Here is a 25,084-nt window from a genome sequence, read left to right as displayed (position 1 = left end):
AAATAAACTGAAGAGGAAAATACACAAACAGGGTTTCTGCAGGTTCTTAAAAAGTCTTAAAAGGCATTGAATTTTGGACTTAAGAAATAAAAACTGTGGACAGTTGTCTTAATTGGGGACATTAAGTATGATTTAAATTGATTTACACAATAATTTGTGCAACATTTGTGTAATAACTTGTTATATTTATATGTTATATATATATATATATATATATATATATATATTCATTCATCTATTCATTTGATATAGATAATAAAAATTATCTATCTATATATAGAGAGAGAGAGAGAGATAGATAGATAGATACACTTTTTAATTAAAATTCAAATATCCTAAATCAATCTTTAAAAATGCTGAGTCATGGAAGTAGGATTTTTTTAATCCTTTTTTTTCTTACGTTGCACTGTGGAATTTCAAAGTAACTGTTAACATCTATTATTTTATTATTTTTACCAAATGTCTCTCACATTTACATCACAAGATAGCAAAACTACCAACACTTGTTTTGCTATTTGACTAAGACTTCGCAGCTTAGCCAAAACCAGTGCAAGGCGATGCATACAAGGCTTGGCATATTTTATGTAAAAGGTTTTTCAGTCTCGGCACGATCGAAATTAAGGCTGTGGAATCCTGCATGCAGAGTGAGAAACAGCAAATCACCATAGAAACCCACCAACAAATGCAAGATTTTACCCAGTTCTGTTTAACCCTTGTCTGCACCGCGCCTCCACCCTAACAGTCAGGTGAATGCCCGGAGAGAAAGTGGAGGCACTGTGGTTTCTGAACACAAGAACAAAAAGCTAAACATATAATTCAGACAAGGGAGTAAAAGACTTCCTCTGCACAATGTTCCAGGCAGAGGAATGTGTTTGTGTTTTTTTCTTTCAGTTTTGGTTCATGTAAAATTGGTGCCAAGTGGCTTTAAAAAATCTTAAAAGTTTTATATCTTAGTTTCCTTACGCTGTAAGAACCCTGGCGAAGATAAAGCAGAAAATGATAATATTATAATACACTGCTGATGTCACTTCTCGTGTGTTGCCTTCAGGTAAGATGTGGCGGCGGCGGTCAGTGGTCCAGGCGTCTCAGGGCGACGGCCGGCCCTGCCCTTCTCAGATGGAGCAGTGGAAGCCCTGCCCGGTCCGACCCTGCTACCGCTGGCAGTACAGCCCCTGGTCCGAGTGTCGGGTGGAGGTACGTCAATAAATCATCACATCACGCTATCATCCCGGGGAATTAAATATTTGATGGCGTTGACGATAATGACTGTATCGACCTCTGTCAGCTACAAGAAATGCAGCCTTGACAGGTTCCTGGTTCGGCTGAAATCAATACACACATAAGTTTGAGCCAAAAGTGGATTTTAGAAGACAGAAATCTCAGCACCTGGCAAAAAATAATGGAGTCTTTAGTATTGATGAACAACCCCATCAAATCCCTGCGCATACAGTTATGTTGTTTGATGGACAGTAAAATCAATCTAATGCACTTTTAACGCTGATACATTACTGTAAACCAATACCTTCGCCAAGAAATTTGGCAGCCTTTTACACTTCATTTTGAATTGTGTGCCACCAGGTCAGATTATTAAAGCAGGCTGCCGCATCGCTTCGTGACATAAAACAAAACTTTGCAGGCATGGGTGCAGTTCTACGAGACTGCGGGGAGACATGTCACCTCTTAAAATTCATTAAGGTCATGTTTTTCTCTTAGTTAACTCTATAAAGAGTCCAATAATCAATTCAATACTTTTAATATGAAGTGTAGCAGCAGAAGGTACTGGACACACTGATCTATGTCCAGAATTGTCTTTTTTTTTTGTTGATGAACTAAATGAAACCATGCCAAGAACAGTGTTTGGATAATAAGCATTTTTGTGCACATTTTAATTACATGTGTGGGTGATTTTTCCTTTGATTTCAGAATCTGGACTGAAAATGTAAAACTCCTGGGTGCTCAGAAAGACCCTATTAGTTATTATTGGAGAACTTTGCCTTGGTTTTGCTCAAGTTTAACAGGAAAACCTGTAAAAAAAATTTGACTTCTTTTTCCATTGCCAGTACACCTCTGCAGTAGAAGTGTATCTTTTTTTGTTTTTCCTTACTTGTTTTTTTGTCTTTTGTGTCACGTTCATCATAAACGTGCCTGAAAACAGGTTAGTAAACAGCAGAAAGCAGCATAGAGGCCAGTGAAAATGGTAGTGGTTATTTCTTTTTTGTAGCGGTCACTTATTCAGTCTTTGTTTCAAACTCAGAGCTTTTATTTTGAACAATGTTTTAGGGTCCTAGAATGCAAACTTTTGCACTTTTTCAATACTCGGACCCTGTGAGAATGGTGACGTCACTTTCAGTGTTTTGGTTATTTTGCAGATCTGTGAAGACGAGGATCATTTTCACAATGTTATCATATATCATATATATCTTTTTTTTTTTTTAAACGTTAATGTTTTTTTGTCTAAATGTGGCTTTAGTTTATGTATTGTTTGTTGTGGTTGATATTAAGACTACAGTGTTTTTCCTCTTCTGTTTTTTTAACCATTGACCTACACTATTTATTTTTTTTGCAGTGTGTAAATTCTTAAAGGTGACCGTGTTGATATTTATAATTGAAAGTCAGATTTAACGTGATTATTTGTCAGACTATGGGGAAAACAGAAAGCCATGTGGTTGTCTTTACGACAACAATAATACCACTTTAGAAACGTTGGAGCCAGAAAAGTTGTTTTTCTCCTGATTAATTCCTCTCTACCTTCATCTCATCCACGGTGATTTGATAATGGAAATCAATAGGGCATGGTGCCTTTTACCTTCATTAAATAACAGGGCAGACATACCCATCATTCATAGATTGCAGCTTTAAAGCGCTTTAAAGTGTCATTAATATTTTATACAGTATATGTTTATATGCACTTTGTAAAAGGCAGCGCATATTAATGACATAAATATATACTTTTAAAACTACGTCACTACTTTTATCTGTCTGTTTATTGTAATTTGTGCATGAAAGCAGCCCTTTAAAGAGTGGTCACCTTAATATTACCGTAAGGTATTAATAAAAGTGGCAGATGGACAAAATTTGCAGCCAAAGCTATCATTTAGTGGTATTAAGCTGTCAGCAAGTGGCTGCAGATTCATGTAACTACCTCTCTCACTGATGTAACTCATCGCCCTCCTCCTTCTTCTTCTGTGGTATTCCTGTCAGAGTGTGGTGTGTGGACATGGCATGCGCTACAGAAACCTGTCTTGCTTTGTGTCGGACGGCTCGAGCGATGGTGAGGGCAGTTTGGTGGACGAGGAGCTGTGCAGCAGCCTGGAGCTGGCTGTCGACGGAAACAAACAGATCTACCTGAAGGAGGCCTGCACGCTTCCCTGCCCAGGTAATAACGCTGCTCACAATATATGGTAATTTTGATCTTCCTTTGCTGCATGAGCGACCTTGCAAAGTCATGTCCAAACACAGGATAGTGTGGAAGCTTTATTAGCATAGTAAGGATGTTTTTTGCAACCTGTATGTCATTGTTATAGGTTTGGTGAATATATCTACAGTAATGGTGTGTATCTCTCCCTCTCAGATTTTTACATAGATACACAGTCCACAATGGTGTAAAAACATTTATAAATCCCAGATGCATTTATAATAGTTTAGTTATTATTTTTATTTAATGACAATATTCTTAATAATTAAAGTGTGAGTAAAATAGATCTGTGATTTCCTCAGTGGGTTTTCTGATACGTAAACAAATGTCTTGAGACGCTTTCAGATCAAACAGTTCTGTGGAGTTCACCTGAAAAATACATCTTGGCAAGAGAAATGCCAAAGTGATGCATTGAAGTGCGGCCACTTTAAAATGTCAAAATCACACTGCGTATACCCAGCTAGCAATTTTTGGTTCTAAAAACATTATGAGAATAGTACAATGCAACCACTGAATGTTTTAGTAACGTTTTCAGTGGCAAGCTTTCTTTATGTTCCCAGAATGTTCTTCTTAAAGTTAGGGCAACAGTCTTTATAAAAATTAAAAAATGTAGTAAAAAAAAAAAAAATCACATTACATTACATTTTCATCTTTAAAAAGCGGCCTGTAATCTCAGTCCTCAATAACATTTTCAGGATCAGTAAAACATCTTTAAAACATTATTGCAGCTTGTAGGTAACGTGAGCCAGTGTTGTGGGAACGTTCCCTGCTAGCTGGGTATGCTCATTAAAGTCTTGAATTCAAACTTGGTCCTTTTATCTGTTTCTTTTTCTTCTTTTTTTGGTTACAAACAGGTATTTTATCTTTTGTCGTCTATTGTTTACTCAGCTAACAGATTTTTAAAAATAGCGGTTGCTGGTGCTACATTGGCTTTGTTTGACCAAATCAAGGTACACTTACATTAGTCAAGGATCCTATTGTTCTGAGAAGGTACCTACTCTGAAACAGAACCTGAAAAAGTCCTTTGAATCAACATTCAAAAACATTCTTACATTGGGGACTCAACAAAGAGGAGGGATTAGCATCAGAGTATACTTAAAGTAACGCAAGTCAAAGTACTCGTTATGTAGATCGGATCGGGTCGGAGTCAGACTCAAATATATCATATTATTTGACTGGATTATATTTATTGATGTATTGATGTTCATATCACCTTTAATGTGGCAGCTGTTAAAGTTGGAGCTCATTTTAATCACTTTTTATACTGCCAGTCGGCTTAATCTTTAAAAATACATTTTAAGTTGATTTTTATTTTGTGTTAATGATCTAAATCTGCAAAGTGACGAAAGTTATCAAATGCATGTAGTGGAGTGAAAAGTAAAATATTTTAGACGTACAGTGGAGGAAAAGCATAAAGTAGCATAAAATGGGCATATTCAAGTAAAGGACAAGTACTTGAAACTTGTACACTACTTGAGTAATTAGGTACTCTCCATTTCTGGAAATAGTAAATGATGCAGTGATAAGACACAAGAATAGCTTTTAAGTCAGTCTATAAGAAGGGAGTTTTTTTTTACTGAAACACTGCTGATGGGATGTTGTTTACATAAACCCCTTGTTCAGTGTCATCCATCTGAAATTAGTATTTTCAATAACGCTGTCTGTCCATGTAAATAAAAAAGCACATGGCCTCTGTATCCTTGAGGGATTAGAGGCCTGTCAGAAGAAGCATCAGCTGCCAACAGTCTGCGTTTGTGCAGCGATGCAGTCAAATCTCAAAGTCTTGTTTCTTTTTTTCCCACACAAACTGATTCCTCTTTACGCCCCTGGTCTTTTGGTTAATATGAAAAAGTACTCCCCATCATTTCTGCAGCGGTAGTCGGCACACATACTGAACACAATTTTCCCACAGAGTTCATGAACATCTGAGCTTCAGGCAGATTTTTAAAAAGTCAAATTCCAGCTATTAGAGTGGTAGTTTGGAGATCCAAACAAAAGCTAAAAAATAATCCGTCACAGCTGTGTTTTGCATTGCAGAGCTGCTCTCAGGATCAACCAGCAGAACACAGAAGTCACTTTGCGATGCATAACGCAGTCAACTCTTCTCAGCAGCTTGATTTATATCGCAAAGCAGCCACTAAAAATACTTTTGTTACAGGGTAGATTTTATTATCTCTAACCAATAGCACTCAGTATCTATTCATGACCTCTAAAGTGAGCGGTAGGAGCTTACCTGGAGCCAGAACAAATGGACTACATTATAGCAGATGCTTTCTGTGTCGTTTTATGTGAGTTAAGTTTACCGTTGGATGCTGTAATTCATTGCCTGTAGCAACTCAGAGAGACCTTTACTCTCTTCTGTCAAGGCAGTAAGACTCTATTCAAGGGTTGGGCTGGTGTAAAATTTTCGAACCTGCTCGATATTAAGAGCCAGACCGGACCGGTATACCAAATTTTACGCACTTGACTCACCAGTGGAACATAATGACACTGTGTCCCATCAGCAAACGAGCCTCTGACTATTATCACGTTGCATCAGGTTACATCAGAGAGGCGCTTTCAAAGCTAGAACCTCACTTTGATGCATCCACTTATGGATATATCATGACATGGAATACAATGCTTTTCAGTGTAGATAATATTCATTAATTGTGCAAATTAAGAAAAATGTGTTGGCTGATTCTGAAGCCAATTACAGCCGCTACCGATGTTATACTGATATTATCTACAAAAGACGCATAAAATTAAACTGGACTAACTTCGTACATCAGACCAGCAAACTGGAAATCGACTGAACTCTTCGCCATTGTTCTCTACGTGCAGATTTGGTCTCATATTTATTTCCAGTTTTCTCCAATTTATCTTGATGTCTTTCTCCAGTTCTTACCATGAAGGATCTGAGATAAAAATCAGCAGCCACTTTTTTTTTCTCTCAAGGCGAGCAGTCTCACATGAAGAGTGTATAACACCAGTGCAGCGGTCTGGAGACGATCCTTCACAGGCCTCCCACCAGCGAACACTTAGTTGTTTTATGTTGAGGCGCTTTGCCAAGCCAGAGGCACCGCTGTCAGGAACTATTTTCTGTTTCGCGTGAAAGACAGAAACTATTTGGACCACCTGCTCTTTCAGCGAAATAGACCGAGAGGCGAATCCAAATGGAAGCTGTGACCCCTTCAATTCAATTTATTCCATTTGTACAGTTTAGAAACAGTGAGGCAAAGTGATTAAAACACACACACACTCTCAGACAGAGATAAAAAAAAAAAGGGGGTGCAATCAATAATCTGTGTGGGCGAGATAACAATAACCCTGAGGGCTTATACAAAAGACAAGATGGCAAGCTGAGCGACAACCTCCCTAAATAACAATCTGCTGTGCTGTAAATGACAATAAAGTGCAGATTTTATGCATTTATTCATCTCACATCTGAAGGGAGATGCTGATTGAGAGAACAGATTGAAGAAGTGTTTTCAGTGTTGATTATAGGCGTGTGTGAAATGAGGTGCAGCTCCAGACTCTGTATCTCTTGATAAGGAAGTTAATTGGGCACGTTTTGAATACTGCATTTCCACTGCAAAGAACAGCTAGATGCTGCTCAACTTACTTTTGGTGCCAGGTTTTTTTGTTCCTATTTGGTTTTCCTACGGAGATAATACTCCCTCATTGTAGGTGGAATCACAACAGTGATGTCATTGAAAACTGCCTTGCTTTTGGCATAATCTGGCAAATTATATTATGTTATATTATAACCTAAAACGTTGTTTATTAACCTAATCTTTGCCTGAGTCCCAAACCTACAGCAATCCTCTTGCCTAATATAAATTTCAAACTGTTTTTTTTTGTGTGTGTTCATCAATTCAAAAAGATACAATTAGATTTTTGCTTCCTGCACTTCTGGCATGTAGATTTTAAAATGATATCATCTGAAATTGGTCATCATGACGTATCAATCAACCAATAAATCAAACTGTATTGATATTGCACCTTTCAAACGAATCAAATGCAATTCAAAGTAAAAAAAAAAAAAAAAAAGAACAAAATAGGAAATAAGCAAAAAAGGATCTTAAAAAACAGAATAAGTATAAACCATAAATTTGTAATAGTAAGACACTACATGAAAGCCAAACTAAAAAGATGGGCTTTTAGTTTACATATAAAAGTGTCAATATTTGCAGCTCCTCTCAGATCCTCCGGCAGCTTGTTCCAGCGTTTTGGAGCATAATGGCCAAAAGCAGAATCACCAAATGTTTCAGTTTTACTCAGTGGAGCAGCTGAAAAAAGAATAATAATAATAACTGTATTTGCGCTTTTCTAAACCAAAGTTACAAAGTGCTTCACAAAACCAAACCATACATTACAAGAGCCTAAGGTAAAACAGCATCAGCCCCATTAAAACATACATACATGCATACATACATATCATATCATATCATATCATATACATATTACATTTATACAAAAGTCATGAAGTTATACAAATGCCTGATTGTATAAGTGTGTTTTTAAAGGTTTTTTTTTAAAAAAAAGAAATGGGCTGCTTTGATGTTCATGGGAAGTTTATTCCACAGTTTTGGGGCTGAGACTGTAAAAGCGTGATCCCGTTTTCGTTTTTTGTCTGGATCTTGGTACATGTAATAACATTCGATTGTCTGATCTAAGAGGTCTGGTAGCAGAGTAAGGGGCTAAGAGTTCTGAAATGTAAATCAGAGCCAGACCACGCAAGGATTTAAAAGTAATTAACAAAATCTTAAATTGAATTCTGTAGCGAATGGGGAGCCAGTGCAATTCTGCCTGTGTGGAGTGTTTGTAAGGAGCCGTGCTGCTGAATTCTGTACCAACTGTAAGCGGTTAATTGAGGCATCATTCAGGCAAGTAAATAAGGATTTGCAGTAATCTAAGCGGCGGAAAATGAGGGTGTGGATAAGTTGTTCAGCTATGTTTTTGTTGAGCATTGGTTTAACTTTAGCAATATTTCAGATTTGTAAGTAGCAGGACTGAACAACCACATTTATGTGCTAAGAAGAGTCGGGGGATCTGAGGGGCCCTCCTGGACCATAAACCAAAAGCATCTCTGAGATGCAGTCTGGTGCAGGGACAAGCAGTGCCCTATAGACTTATAAAATCATTTTAAAACCAATGTGAAAACTAACAGGCAGCCAGTGTAAAGTTTTTAAAACAGTAATATTTGCTGTCCTTCTGGTCTCAGTCAGACGTCGTGCTGCAGAACTCTGATTTCATTGCAGCTGATAAACTGTATTCTTTGGTCAAACCAGAAAGGAGATTGTTTCAGTAGTTTAGCCTGCTGGTTATAAAAGTGCTCATTAGTCTCTCCCTGTTGCTAAGAGAGAAACAGCCTGACTTTGGAAATATGTTATACTGAAAAATGGACAGAACTATGTCTAACAACAAAAAACTACTCAGATGATACTCTGATATCAGTATATTATCTTAGATACACAAACAGGTTTATAAGGCAGACTGTCAATTTTTATGTATGCAGAAGTGAGACCAAATACACAACTTATCGTGTGAGTAGTATATAATGTGTTTCTTTATACTAGTAGTGTGTGTTATCCAGAGTAGTTTGTTTAATTTTCTAAGTTTTGGAAATAAAACTATATAATAATCCCTTACTTCGCCAGTCAGTTCAACTTCTCATTTTCATCAAACCCGAAAAATAATTTGGGATTTTTGTTCTGCATTCCTACAAAGAGGCACGCAGGTCATCAAATAAAGTATGAACAGACGCTTAGAGAACGGACTGAGACACAGAGTTCGCCAAAGCGTGCACTGCTGCGCACTGCAAAGCCACTTCCATCCAGATGAAAGCTTTTAGGGCGCACCAAATACGAAAAAACAATGCAACACTTAAAAATCAGAGTTCAAGTACAAGGAAGTTAAAGATTTTAGGGGCATCTGATCGTTCACTTTGCCTTGATCTGCTTAGTCACTGTTGATGGACTTTTTTAAAATTCTTGTCGCCACATATGCAGTTAATAATTACTGTAACAGTGGCAGATTTATGTCATCTCTAATTTTTGTAACAGTGGAAATCTGATTGATAGAGAAAGCCACTGAGCACTGATTTTGCCAAAGAAATAACAACTGCAGTGAGCAGATTTTCTCAGCTGTAGGTAGCTGGCTAATTAACAGTAACTCTATGAGTTGGTTGAGAACTGCATAATATCGTGCTAACAGTGTGACGCTACAGCTTCCTGTTCTGGGAAAAAAACATGTAGGAGTTAGGTAGATAATAAAGCAGCATCGTTGCAGTGCTACGGTGGAGAGTTAGTTAAAGCCTCTGGGAACCCAGATCACCAAAAGTTTCTTAATATGAAATTTAGGGTCTCACATGCGTAATTAAAAGCATCAAAAATGATCATACATTAGCTTCAATCCAAATTTGAAATATTGTCATTTTAGTTTTTTCACAGTTTCCTGAAGCTTGGTTAATTTGGACGTGGTTATCCCCGATCCATATCACGAAATACGGATGAAGTCAGTAAAAAATTCAGAGTCAGGTGTCAGTTACGAATTTAACATGCCAAACTGAAATCCCTCAACGCTCCTTTCAGTAAGGTGATTCAGAAACACTCTTGAGTGCCGGAGGACACTCTGGCACAAAATGGACCGTTTGTAAATTCGGAGCTCTTTTGGAAAGAACCGTTCGGTTTTTCAGAGCATCGCACTCTGTGAGTGTCAGAGAGCTCTCTGGGCACTCTGTCTGGGGAGACAGAGCAAAGCGCTGAACGCAGTGAATGTGTGATAAACTGAGCCGTTCATTGGTTCATGTGGAAATAAAACGCTCCGTTGTTTCAAACAGCAGCTCTCTCCTTTTAGTGTAGAGCGTCAGATTGGATTTATGAAAGCAGCCAGAGTCAGAGGGCTGGAACAGATAGAGCTGCACCACGCCAGCTCTGCGTTGCTCAATGGTTGTCGTGGAGACGGGTGGCAGTTGACAAAGGTGGGATCCAAGGAGGTGTCAATCAAAACCTGATGTGCCCACACAGTCTGGGGAAATGCTAATATCCTTAAAATTAGCTGTTTTCAACTAAATTTTCCAATAGTTTAGAACATTTTCGCCCATATTTTTGTAGATATTTAATGAGAGACTCAACTTTCATATAATATGTGCATTCGTACTGTTTCAAGCTTTCAGAGGCTTTAATCCCTCTAAATTAGATTTTTATCGTCTGGCTTCTTAACTGACATCCTTGTTACCACATTTAACATTAAAGAGGAAGCATTTTTTAGGACGGAGACTTATCGAGGTGTTTTCGCAAATGTAACGTTATCTTGTGTAAAGTTTGCTGAAGTGGAAACTTCCCCAAATCCAATTAAGAGCCCGACAGAGCCTCTAAAGTTCCTCTGAGCTGTCTGGGACCTGCTTCCACACCTCAGGTAAATAACTCACAGTGTTTGATTTTTTTTAAAGGCGATTAAAAAAAAGACACATCCCTCTAAACACCTTAAATATCAAGTATTGCTCCATGTGCTCTCCTTCAATGTCCAGAAATCTAAAGTTTAACAAACCTGCTCGATTGTGATTTTTACGTTATGACTGGACTTTTAAGGCTGTTGAGGTTAACTGACTGTATTTTCAGGTTGTTCTTAGTTTTATGAATTACACAGGATTTTTAGAGCCTTGTGTGAAATATGCCATCCAGTCCATACATACATTGTTGTTCAGCAGACTGAGGAGGAGCAAAAACCTAAAACAAGACTGTTGCCATGTGGTGGATGCCTCCACCTAGAGCTTGTTAGTGTGCCATGTGTGCACACATTTTCAGCATGGGTAGCCTCAGCGGGCAGCAAACCCTCAAACCTGGCAGCCAAAGCACACGTTCGACCTGCACAGGATGACTTTTTTATTTCGGTGAGTGATTAGGTCTCGACGCTGTCTTTCTGCTGAGCTGGACATCTGTTGTGATTTACATGATGCGCGGCCGTGCAAAGCCAAAGCTGTGAAACATTGCACAGATGCATAGTTTTATTTAATTACTGGAAGTCCTGGTTTATTGCAGTCTGGTAAGCAAACTAACCAACCTGTTTGGCATTTTGAGTCTAATCTAACGTCTTTTTCTCCACTTAAAGTAGAAATCTTAAAATCTGCAGCATGTCACACTCCCTTCAGTTGAATGCCTGCTGCTCTATGTCACTGATTAATTTTACATGGCAGTAATTTAACTTCATCTAAATTCTTTATTTGACTTAACTCTCCCTGCGCTGACGAATATATTTGATCATATTTGGAAACATATCTCCCTGTTAATGTGATCTGGTGATGATATTTGGTGTTGATGAAGTCTCAGTTGTTACATGTTTACATGTTGTCTTGATAAATTCAAATCACGTCGCACTTTTATGATCTGTTGCTCTTAGTTTCTCTTTTTAGCAGAAATGTTTTTACTAATAACTTTGAGTCTTTTCTACTTTGCAGTTTTGTTGTTCACAATGATGCATTAGGTTATCAACTATTTTTGTTATTGCCATTTTGTTTAATTTTTATCTTTTTCTATTTGTTTATATTACATGTTTGAAATTATCTATCCGTCCATCCGTCCCTCTGTCCTTCCGTCCCTCCAAATGGCAGTAGCAAGTTTAGAGTAAACAGCGCTCATGAAAACATTTGAACAGCTTTTTTTAGCCAGTTTTGGGTATTTCAGGTCTTACCAGTGACTAATCCAGAATACTACTATCACTACTACTACTACTACTACTACTACTACTAATAATAATAATAATAATAATAATAATAATAATAATAATGATAATGATAAGTAAAAGAAGTTGGTATTAAGTAAAAGCAGCAGGAGACATTCTGTCTACTGAAGCTCCCGTCTATATAATACATATAAGGCGGTTGGCATCACAGTAGCCTTTTGACCCCGCTGTGATTGACAGGTGATGCTTCAGCTCTGCAGTGCAGAAACAGCACAATATCAGCTTAGCACCCAGGATGTCGACTCCCAACCCTGAAAAAAACAGAGGGAGAGAGAATCTCACAGATGGGATTATCACTTCAAAGGTTGGGTCTGATGACTTGTTGTCAGGTTTTGTGACGGAGGCTTGTCAGCTGCTGGGTTTTATGTAGCTTTGTAGGGTAGAGCAGAGCAGACAGACAGGTGAGCTCTGCCCAGCACCTGCAGGACTCCGTCCGTCAGGTCTGCAGCTCAAACGCTTTACTGCCCCTCTCAGAGCCACAGCAACGCTTTTTATTTCTCAAGATGCACCCTCGACATCGTGCTGCACGCGGGAGAAGTGAACATCAGTATTGCCTTTGAGTAAATAGGGCAAATCTACAACATTTCAATAAGAAAAGATGGAAAACTGAACCTCCAATTTATGATTCAGCCTGATAAGGAAGGTTTATTTTCTTACAGTGCAGCTTAAATATAAATCTGTTATTTTCCATGTCAGCGGTCCCTGAAGGGAGAATTATTGTTACTTGCTTCTGCCAAAAGACAAAACACAAACGTGGAGTTCATTTCGAAAGTGCGTTGTGTCTATTTTGGTTCATCATTGATCGCTCATCTTTCAATCTCTTTAAAATATAGAGGGAAAAAAATCTCCTCTTTTTAACCCACAACTCATTTAAAAGTACCACGGTTTGAATTCATTTTGTATTTTAAGAGTGTGTGGCATGTGTTTCCACTGGCGGATTTCTCAATTTGGAGAAGTGGAGGGAAAAAAAAAGCTCATCAGATGTATGTTGGTCCCTTAGATGGAAACACTGAGAAACGCTGCCCTAGATAACAAGTCAGTCCAACCCCTTTTGCCAAACTGCAGGAACTGATGTATCAAACAGCAATCAAAAGCACAGAGCGTTTCTGTGCAGGGACGTACTGTAGCGTGATTTGGGAGGAAATTCAAGGGCTGTTTGTGCAAGACTGGGGACAGCTTGGGAATTCTGGCAGGTTGCATCTACACAGACGCGCACACACACACACACACACACACACACACACACACACACACACACACACACACACACACACACACACACACACACACTTTAATGCACTGCCACCCTTGACCCATGTTCTATTTCCCCCGCTGTTTGATGAGCTGCAGTTGTCAGCTGTGATCAAAACCAACCCGCCCTCCATCTCGCACCATCACCTTCCTCCTCCTGAAACTCTTCAAAGCATCTCAACCATCGTGATACGATATTTAAATACATATTCCGTATCTCAGCTGCATACCTTAACATCTCATCCAGATTAAACCGTCCTCATCCATAGATGAAACGCTAAAATATTCCTCAAGTGCTGCCAAAGTTGAAGATCTGATTTCCAGCAGGACACGCATACTAAAGCTGCAATGCAGATATTTTTGCACAGCTTAAACAGTTCGACAAAAAATGTAAAAATAATTAAAAACAAAAAAGATACAACAAGAGATTGATGATAAAGTAAATCAGTAGTTGAAATGTAATAACCGACGTCAAATCTCTAGATGTGAATTCTGATATAATATATATTCTGTCAGCCGAAGCTCCTCCGGCAGGTTTTCCCAAATAATTGGTGCCCTGATGGCAAAAACCTGGTCACATTTTAGTCTTAAACTCTAAGGAGCCAGAAGGGCCACCCTGCCTGAGGATCTGGGGCTTCACACTGACTCACAGGAAATTAAAAGATTTGTGATATGGCTAAAAGCCAGAGTGAGCAAATCTTCACACGTCAGGCACTTATTTCAAAACATTTCCACACTGAACAGGTGAAGAGAAACCAGAATGGTCTAGTTTGATTTGTAAAGATTTAATTTCTAGCTTAATTATTTAGACCAAGCTGAATATATAAGTTTGCATGTTATTTAACTAATTGATCATCAACTGATTAACACTGTTGACTCTAAAGTGTGCTGGTAAAGCTTTCAGACTTTTTAGGATTTAAGGCTCGGGAGTGCTCAGTGTGTATTGTCTTTCTGTGTCTTTGTATTTTCAGTTTTTGGAACCTCACATGACTCTGCGTCCCTGCCAGTCAATCATCTTTGTACCTCTGTTCAGTTTGTTTGTTCATTTTTCTTTTTTTTTTTTTTTTGAACAATTGTGTAAAGCGTCTATGAGTATTTTAAAGGCACTATATACGTAAATCTAATTTATTATTATTATTCGACTGGTTTCATTCATTTATTCATCAATTCAGAATTGAATTACATACTGTTCTTGTTTTTTGAATTTTAAAATGTGACAAAAATATAAAATGGTTTATTATAAACTAAATGTGAGTTGATTAACTTAACTTTTGCATATGGTAGTTATTTCTAGTTAAAGTTATAGTTATTTCTTTTAATGTGTGTGTATGTGAGTGTGTTTGAGCAGAGTGAATGGAAACAGTTTTTTTAATAGAGACAGTAAATCTGAACGTGCAATGACAATAAAGGCATTAAGTATTAGGAGTGCTGTTGGAAAAGGATGTATTAATGATCATTTACATGTGATTAATCTGCCAATTACTCCTTTGATTAATTGGACAGTTTTTTAGTTTATAAAATGTAAAAGACAGTGAAAAAAGTTCCTGGAGTAGAGCTGTCGTGATTAAAGAAGTTCTTTTGAAATGATTAAGGGTCGCTCAGCAGGGTGATATGCGGTATTACCACCGTTAGTTGTTGTTTTTGCCAATTACTTCATGTATCCTGATGTTAGTGCTTTGTAAATAAGCTTTATTGTTCGGCTTTTATTAGGTTTATAGGGTTTTTTTAATGACAAAGATAAAACAATTTTAAAACAAATGACATTCTTGTTTATTGTTACATGAACAAGTATTTAATTACACAGACGGGAAATGAGGTGCAGTAAGGGCTTTGACTGTGTGTCATTGCTATGATACAGAATATCTGCTGAAGTAAAAATGTTAGCACAAGGAAAAGTACTTTCTCAGGATAAAGGGACAACTTTAGCATGAAAAAAACAGCAAAAGTGCAACACTTAGTGCAGAGTAGGCACTCATTGCCTCATCACACTGCGCGTTGAGGCGCTGAGCGCTGTGTGCAAATACGCAAATAGTGTGCAAATATTCAGTGAAGTGCTTTCCTTACATTAACAGTCCCAATGATGCGTTTTGTCTCTTTGCCCCTGCAGGTGAATGCTACCTGATGGAGTGGTCAGACTGGAGCCCGTGTGTGAGCATCTGTGTCAAGGGTGCTGGCGTGGAATTTGGTTCGGTTCAGGTCCGCTCACGAGCCGTGTTGGCCCAGGAGCCGGAAAACCTGCAGCTCTGTCCTGACCAGGCCTGGGAGTCTCAGCCCTGCACAGGTGAGAACTCTTTTAAAAACGATGTTCTTATAGTCTTGAAAAACCAGGGAAAGTCATCGAATTTGCAAAGAGCAGTTTCCAGGCCTGATAAAGTTTTGGAAAACCAAATATACATTGAGAGTTTTGGAAAAGTCCTGGAATTTTGTCTCACAAACCTGCAAAATAATGTGTTCACGACTGCCATTTTTTAAAATCCAACAGTAATTTGTGTTTTTTTAGTTTCTGGCTGTGAGGAATGATGTCATTGTTGGTGATTTTTAAAGAAAACTGGTTGGAAATTGAAAATAAAAACTGAAGGAAAAAAATACAGGAAAAAATGCCTTTATTATTATTTTTTAAAGAAACCATGTTTTCTTTAAAAACAATTTGCTGTAAAATAATTAGAAAATACAGCCATTTAAAGATGTATGCCCTTCTCCTAAGCCAAAATAAACACATAAGTCCCTCGCTAGTGCTTAAAAAAAGTTAGATTATTATTGTATTAAAACTATAATTTGACATACCTCCACCTTTTCGAACCAACCCCTCCCCTCTTGTAAATAACAAACAGTCTCTAAATTATATCGTAATATTCTGTTCTAATCCTGTTCTAATTTCTTTTTTTTTTTTTAAATAGCAAATTTTAAAAAAAGATGTGATATAGTAATTAGTAAAGTAAAGTAATAATATAGTAAAGTAATAGTATTGATGGTTGTGTCAGAGGATATATGGTCTATAAAATTTCAAAGTCATGGAAAAATCATGGAAATTTTTCATAAAAATGTGCATGAACCCTGAGTAAGTGGAAGTTTATTTCAGTGCATGCAAATTAGATTGCACTTTACTTTATATTCCTGAAACACGTGATCCTGGAGAGCTGAAGTCAGTCCCAGCTTGGGTGGGAGGCAGGGAGACACGGCGATGGAGAGCTTGTCAGTGCATCAGAGTGCTAACACAGAAAGACACTTAGATTCAGGGTCATACCTGCAGGCTGTTTAGTCTTCTATCCATCTGAACTTGCATGTTTGCATTGAAAGAAAACTGGAACGCCAGCAGAAACCTGCAGAGACGACATGTTGAGTTTGAGGAGGAGGGATTGAGGGCTTGATTCAGATGAAGGATTTTCTTCCTGCGAGGTGACGGCATTAACCACCGAGCCACCTCCGTACTGAAGCACAGCTTAAAAAAAATAAAGCGCTAACTACTGCTATCACTTTGTTTTCTCTCTGTACACTGGGTCAATTGGAGCTCTCCCAGATGGGATTTCTCGAGTCAGATCTCCAAACAGAGGAAACCCCCGTGCTCATTTACTGTTGTGATCTCGGCGGTTCCCCGGGCGCGTTAATCACCCATTAGGAGCAGCGTGGGCTGTGAATCACCACCACCACCACCAAGCTCAGCACACATACAGTAGCCATGGGCTCATTCTGTAGAGCATCCATCCCCTCCTCCCTCGCCTCCCGCTCTCGCTCTCCTCCCTCTCTTCCCTCTCTGGCTACTGTACACAGCTCCACAGCAGTCTTCAGCAGCCTGACCTGGTTTCACAGCATCACTGGAGGCACAGGGGGGAGGAGTGGCCCAGCAAGACCAGTAAAGGCGGAGGAGGAAGAGAGAGGAGGGAGGGGAAGGAGTAGGGCGGCGACGAAGAAAGGGAGGCTAGGGACGCAGGGAGAGATCAAATAGTAACATTAAAAATGAATTTTGTGGGGGCGCCCTGGTAGGCTAATGGTTAAGGCACATACCACATAACCGCTTCGACTCCGAGCCGGGGGATCTTTGTAGCATATCGTGCCCTTCTCTCTCTCTCCCCATGTTTCCTCTCTCTCTTTTCTCTTTTCTGTTCCACGGGTTTTGCCACACATCAGAGGAGCCCTGTTATCTGTATCAGGGCACATCCACAGTGAACTAGTCGCTAATAGGACCAATATGTCCTTTTTTTTAGAAATACAATGCGTGTGATGTTGTTAGTGAACCGGTGTTTTTGCTGGTAATGTTTTTGTTACTTTGCTGCCACAGAAAAAAAGAGACAAAACAAAAAAAAACTTTCTGCTATTAATTGTCTCATCCTCAGTGCATGTGCAGCTTTTGTTACCGCACAATGTGTTTTACACTTTTCCTGCAAAGCCATCCAGTCAGTTCATCTTAAGGCTTATTTATGCCCCTTTTACGTACAAAAATAGATATGTCCATTATAAACGACACTGTCCTCATAATTCCATGCATAAATACAGACATTAAATGACATTAGCAGCAAGAGTCAAAAGTTTTACACCCCTCCCTCTCCTCATTCCTCCTCCATTATTCCTCTCCTCTTTTGTTTTTGAGCACTCCTACATGCTGTGAAAGTTTCTCTCGGTGGTGTTTATCATGCCTATCCTCCACTGTGATTGGATGGCTGAGTAAAAAGTGACAGTGATGACAGCAGCACTTTTTCAGATCTGAACAATTTTCAACTCTCAATGACCGTAAAAAAACGCTGTGCATGCAGATGCTCAGAGCCTTATCACGCTGCTGGCGTTTGTAGCGTAGTGTAAGCATGCGGCGCTCCTCATTGCAATGCTGGCCTCTGGGAAAAAAAAGCACTTTGGTGGACACACAGCCCCAACAGGTAGAATACACTCAGAGCAGCCGAGATTTTTTTCCCCCACGGACCAATCGATTAGTTGAAGAGTTGGTTGAATTTAAGCTGACCAGGATTTTCTTTGGTTGACTGTGGAGTTAGATTATCGTAGCTTCCTGAATGGCTGCTGCCGCTCCCCGGTTGCTTTTTTGGGGGTCTGAACCTCACCTGCACGCTGTTATCGACCACCAGCTGCACACACAGATACATATAAAATCAAATGCTGTATAAGCGACCATTGAAACAACTATAAGGGCATGATGACAATCAAACTTAATTCATTAAGTTATTACGTAAGCTCTGGTTCAGGCAAGGTCGCAAAACAGTTATTAGACACGTCCATAAAACATACTTCAAAATTATGATATAAAACATATTACTTTGCATCGCAATCTAAGGGATCTTTGGTTTTCCATCCCCCAAAAAAGAGCACTGCCTTTTGGGAAGTGCCTGTTTGTGCTGTCTGGTCTGTTACGAGTGAGGAAATGTATCAGTTTGCTCATCCACAAACACCAGGGAAGTGGGTGTTTTAAAATATGTGGCTGTGTCGCTTTATAGACCTACATATTTTAAACGACTTAAATAAAATCATGGAAATTGGGTAAAATATTATGAAAAAGTAATGGATATTATTTTGAAAATTAATTGGCAAAAATGTGTTGCAACCCTATACATTGCTTTTTTAGGAAAATCCTGCATAGTGTACCTTCAACTGTTTGTTTATGTTGATCTGGGACATTGATCGAACAAAGTGATGCAAAAGGACAGGTGAGCTCAGGGAGGGACGGATGATGAGGAAGGAAACTGTACTTTATACAAATCTGACAATTTGACAACAGCAATTGTAACACGCTGATGTTTAGCAGGCGTAATGTTTATAATGTTGCAAAATGTAATGGCAGGCCATCTCGTAGATGTTGAAGTATTCCAGTGGATAAGTAAAAACCTTGATCTGCTGGTGGCTGAAAAGTTAAACATAAAGTTAAGCCTGACCCCATTAATTTTTGTGCGTCCCCATTAGGGTGTTTGCCATGCAGATAAGATGGGTAGGGACTCCCTAACTATATTATCTTGATTATCAAATACTGTTTTCTCTCATCAGTAACTACAGATTCATGATGTTGGAAAGTATAGCCAGCACCTTTAAGAAGAGCTCCACCTCCGCAGGTGTGTGAATGTGTGCAACGGTCACGCTGTAACGGTGTCGGTATAAAAGCACTATATAACCATTTTTAGTCCCTTCCTAACAGCGTGGTTAAAATGAATCTTTTGTAAGTTAATAGGCTTGAAAATCAGCCGTCTCTTCTCCTTCAGAGGCTTTCAGTCGTGTTTCTAAAACTTTGATTTTTGGGGAAGGACGCTAACAAAACTACTGACATTATTTCTGCTTCCAGAGCGGCTCCTCCTCTGAGAAATGTTTCAATAGTAGTAAAACCCCAATCTGCTCGTAAAAGATGGTGGGAAGTGCTGGCTGAAGTGAGTGATTCGGTGATAACTTAACACATTTGAGAAACGACCGCGGCTGTTCCAAAGCAAGAAAAGGGGAAGAAATGAGAAAAGTGAAGAGCATAAAGGGTGAAGTTGTCTCAGCCGCAGACAAATCGTCCTGTGAAAGCTGCAGATAGAGCCGGGCCATCGACTGGAGCCGTGATACTGTACCCAGGCCGGTGGAGAATAGAAGAATAGATCTTTCCTTTGTTCAAGGTTAAATTGTTAATTTACGCTAGCCGAATGGGCCAGTCTGATGATTGGTTACACAGGACTCTGTAGGGAAATATGGTCATTTACTGCACTGATGGAGATATTGATAAAGTCATAATGGCATTGATAGAAAGTCATTAAGCAAAAGCTCTTACTGAAGATTAAAACATTGAACTGGACCCCTCTGTGAGGACACACTGATAGTGATATTATATGACAGCAGCCTATTATACAACCATAACTTAGCAGCTGCTTTATTAATCTGTCACTCTTATGATTAATGGTCTTCTCTGCAGACTCCCACCGACTGCACGGCCTCTAAAGATGTTGATTGTTTTTTTATTTTGCTCTTAGGGGGCGAATGTTACGAGTACAAATGGTTCAGCAGCATTCGTGTAAACTCCACCCGGCCCTTTATCTGGTGTCAGCGCTCAGACGGACTCAACGTCACCGGTAAGGAACCATGACTCGTACGTGGAGCATAGTGCTGGGAAATCTACACGATAAATGCTGTTACTGTGATATGAGACCACATACTGTCTGAGATTCTGATTATCGTCATATCATGATATGAAACAAGTGTTATCAGACTTTTCTACTCGTTCTAATACTTGCGTTCAACCACTTAAGTCATTAAATCCACATTAGTGATGATAATCAAAAATCTCATTGTCTATCAATATCTACGCATTATGTCAGATTGAAAATATTGTGATGTATACCGTGTACCGTGATATTATTTCAAAGCCATACCGCCCAACCCTAGTGGAGCATTACGTAAAGTAATGGGCATATATTTTCTGTGATTTCTAGATCTATGATTACAGTCATCTGAATTCACCCAAATGCACAACTAATTTGACTGGATGTCTATGAACCAATCGCAGTGTCCAATATCATCCAGAGTTTTTGTTGAGTTTAGTTTATTTATTTGCACATTTAGATATAAAGAAAAAAAGATTTTTTAAAAAAAGGATATAAAACAGGTTACATGTGCAGGTGAGGTGGGCTTTTTAGGGACCTCATCTAAAAAAAAAAATGTATACAATATACAGAGTTAAAAAAACAACACAATGCAAAGTTAAATAAATATATCAATGTAAACACATATCTTCCATCAAATGATCACTACAGAGGAAAAAATAAACACAACATCGAGTAAGTGAGTACTGTGCAGAAACACAGCAGCCACACAACACAGCTCTCTACTCTACCAAATCTTTTTGCCATCAAACTGCTTTTAAGTTTTTTTTTGGACTGAGACAAAGACATAGAATCTGTTAAAAAATTCAAGTTCAAGTTCCACAATTTTGCTCCACAGTATTTCAAACATTGCTTTCCTCTAGATATTATATTTTAAGAAAAGAGAAGTTGCAGCACATGGCTTGGAGCAAGATGCTATTCTAATAACACGTTTTTGCAGCAGGAGAATTTTATGAATATATGTGGGGTAAGTTCTTGCCCAGTAGATATTACAGTATAAAGGTATGGATAAATTAAGCTGTAATGTTATTACAGTAGAGCCACAGCCACTTTTTCAACAAGCAGCAAGGCAAGTAGGCACATTTTAATTCATTAATCATATTTTTAAAGTGCATAATTTTGTTTAAATGGGTTTGAAAGTAAAGATGAAATGTTATATTACTTTTTCATGTCAAAGGATCATATGAAAGATTTTTATCTTTTTTACAAGCCCATCCTTTGGATTCAGCAGGGATCTGAGTGTCAGTGGGAAATGAATAAAGAAATGTGTTCTGATTAGATTTTCTAATGATACAATCAACTTGTAATGTAACTCACTGATTATTTCCTCAGAATTTTCCTCTCAGGAGGTTTTCAGCATATTATTTTCTGGTCGTGTTGGTGACAAGGTGTTTAACGTAGAAGCTGGTTTATTTTAAGAGGTCATAACATTTTGAAACACTGCTCGACACTATTTTGAATAAGCATTGCAGCTGAATTTTTTTGTGGAAAGTGAGAAGATGTTGCAGCTGCTCTACAGCTCCACAGTAAGTCTACATCAGTAAGTGGCAGTTTTACGTAGGAGGCGAAATTGACACAAAATATGTCAAAAAATATAACACACTGCTCTAAAAAGAAACTAGGGACTTATTTCTATAAGAAGCGAAGGTGGTGGGCGATGGCAGCCTGTACAGAAATTCATCTCTAACACATGAACACACAGCTGCTGACTTAAAATCATTTTAAAAATAGACGTGGATACATCAGCTATATTGACAGAAATATTGAAGTTTATTTTTAACTGAAAATGTATGAATGTGTAGGCACAGAACAGCTACGTTTTCAGTTTGAAAATGTAATTTTATTACTCAAGGTGGCACATCAGGAAGCAGCACATCTACCAGGACACACAGATGATGTTGATCTTCATTTTATTCCTTTAAAAACATCCTGAACTCTGCTTGATTCTGTTGTCTTTCCACCCGCAGGAGGTTGTCCTCCCATGAACCCTCCAGTGGACAACAGCTCCTGTGACCCTCCCTGTCTCATGCCAAAGTCTTTCTGCAGCGAGGTGAGCAGCTCTTTGTTCTCATATCGCACGGTTTTAACTGTAAATAAAGCGAATAAAAAGAAAATCCTATAGAGAAAGATTTGGTTTACAGACAAAGATGCACAATAAAAACAGAATAAAAAAACAATAAAGACATAAACCTGAGAGAGCAGGTCCTCCGGATGAATGGCAGTGTCTCCACTCGCTGTGAAACACGGCTGCCAGAATTGAATTTGAATGCAGCAGGGAATGAAATGATGGCAGCATGAAGATGTAAAACCCATTTTCTTATTGTGTCACTCAACTGGGCCGCATCGAAATGAAGAAAATAAGGTTTATGTCCACCTGAAACAGCAGCTAGTAAATCTCAGAGTTTTTTCATTTTAATAGCTTGTATTAAAAAAAGAACATTGCAATAACTGCTGGTTATCAGCTGAATCGGTTGGTGGAGACGACAGACTTAATAACCACAGAATAAGCAGGTCTTCTGATGAGAAGCACATTTTTGACTGCTGAGGTCACTGGTTCAGTCCTCAAACCAGCACGATGAATATCCACTGCTGCCAGTTCATTAGGTAAATGTAGCAGCCCTCTCTACACATACACAGATATTTATCTAATACTTATCTAATTTTACAAAATATCTCTAACCACAAAAAACGACCCCAAACACTCGGCGGCGTTAGCTGTCTTCAGCAGCCTCCCCTCGTCACAAAGGTAGGAAAGGGTTCAGGCTGATATCATCTTTTTTGGAACACATGCTGGAGATTTCATCACCATTGAATCCTGTTTGATATAAGAGATCAAACAATCCCACTCTGCGTCCAACCAGGGACTTCTTGTCCAGCCCACTTGATCCAAAACATAGTTTCTTGCAGACTCAGAAGTCTCAGATGCTCAAGTGGACCAATATCAGTGAAAGCAGTAGACGTCTCTGTTTATTCGTGAAGTGGTGCAGCTGACGTTCTTGTTTCTAGGGTCCAGCCACGGGGTCCAGATTTTTTGCGACGTTGGTTCAAGGTCCACACACGAGAAATTACATATGTACAATAACGACAACACGTGTTCGTAGAACACAATGAAATAAAACATTTAGCAAGAATAAACAGAATATCACCTCAGTTTTTGCCTCACTTTATTATTTTCCAGTAAAACACAGAATCAGTTTCAAAAAGATTTTTATTTTTTTCACATTGCTAATTTTCAGGTAATTTTTTGTTTTTGTTTTTCTTTAATTTCTTGCCAATTTTGGGGTCATTTCTTCTTTCTTTGCTCATTGCCGCCTTTCCATGTTTTAGAAAGAAATCAGGTTTCAAAGGGTCACAGCAGAGGGCATTTAATTAAAAAAACAAAAAAAAATGTTTTAGTGACTTAAAACTCTTGGTGTGGACAAGAGGCCAAAACGTGAAGGAAAATATCTGTTTCCAAAACTATGTGTATAGGTGTAGCCAGGGCCTAATACCGCTGTGCTGTACTGAATCCTGCCTTCATGAAGGTTATAATGTTCTGTTTTAGTTGAAACTCTCAGATTGATTTAACTTTATGGTCAGTTAGCAGGATTTGTTTTTTGGTAATGCTGAACTGAGAGGTGTTTCTAACATTTTGTCCACCCCATTTATATCAGGCTAACAGAAATGTCTTTCTGTGTAATTAATACAGTTCACAAGTGTCCTCTGAAATGTTTTTTTTTTTTTTTTTTTATCTGATGCTTTTATCTAAAACTAAAGCTTTCACGCAAGTAACAGGTCGGTGAACCTTCAGTACCAGCGTCCAGGCATTTTTCAGAAACAACAAAAACACACTCATTCACTTCCATGCTGTCATGGCCCATAACTCCCTTGATGTACTGTATCCGCGGCTCCCGCCAAACACGATTCTGCGCTGCCCCCTGCAGGCTGGGATCTGCATGTGCGAGGAGGGATTCACAGAGGTGCTGTCGCCCACTGGGCAGCTGGACCAGTGCACCCCCATCCCCATCCTGGAGATCCCCACAGCCGGGGACAAGAAAGGGGATGTGAAAACCAGTCGTGCCATTAACCCCACCCTGCCCACCACCATCCAGCCTGGACGCACCGGGCGGACCTGGTACCTGCAGCCCTACGGACCAGGTCAGACCACATTGCAGACTTCACTGTCAGTCCATCCGCACACTTGTTTTGACCAATGTCTCTTCAAAAATATAGAAACACAATGAGCTGTAAAGAATTGTGTTTTGTTGCTGTCAAGTGAAAACCTTTAATCTCCTCACTGTCATGTTTTGGGGAACTAACTCTGCCTCAATGTGCTCTTCAGAAGCTCTTATTTTCCAGTTGTCAAGTCGTAATTACAAAAACCACCACATAAAAAATGCATCTGAGTCAGAAATATGCAGGAAGTCAAAAATATACAGATGTGGTTGGTTTATATTTTTGGGAAATGTTACTTTGACAGTATAATTTGTCTCTTGCAACAACAAAAAGTAGAAACAAAACACATCCGCCTAATGATGACTGTAAATACAGCCTTTATTGACTACAAATGTGCAATTTCTTTGCACACAAACAGTCATCCTGCCAAGATAAAGGTCAGTAAATAATCGCTCATCATTTCCAAAGCTCCTAC

The 25,084-nt window shown here is 38.8% G+C and overlaps 1 protein-coding gene across 1 annotated transcript in view; it reads left to right on the top strand.

Annotated features, from left to right (window-relative positions):
* The window catches only part of LOC121945662 (thrombospondin type-1 domain-containing protein 7A), a 224,008-nt gene that overhangs the window by 171,071 nt on the left and 27,853 nt on the right, over nt 1–25,084 (top strand). The window contains exons 22-27 of the mRNA XM_042489960.1: nt 1,049–1,194; nt 3,202–3,376; nt 15,498–15,671; nt 20,326–20,424; nt 22,422–22,504; nt 24,378–24,591. Coding sequence (XP_042345894.1) covers nt 1,049–1,194; nt 3,202–3,376; nt 15,498–15,671; nt 20,326–20,424; nt 22,422–22,504; nt 24,378–24,591 — 891 coding nt within the window. The remainder of the gene's footprint in view (nt 1–1,048; nt 1,195–3,201; nt 3,377–15,497; nt 15,672–20,325; nt 20,425–22,421; nt 22,505–24,377; nt 24,592–25,084) is intronic.

This window comes from Plectropomus leopardus, chromosome 7 (genome assembly GCF_008729295.1).
Source record: "Plectropomus leopardus isolate mb chromosome 7, YSFRI_Pleo_2.0, whole genome shotgun sequence".
NCBI classification, from domain to species: domain Eukaryota; kingdom Metazoa; phylum Chordata; class Actinopteri; order Perciformes; family Serranidae; genus Plectropomus; species Plectropomus leopardus.
The sequence above is the reverse complement of the archived record's forward strand: the minus strand, read 5'-3'. Positions and strand labels throughout refer to the sequence as shown.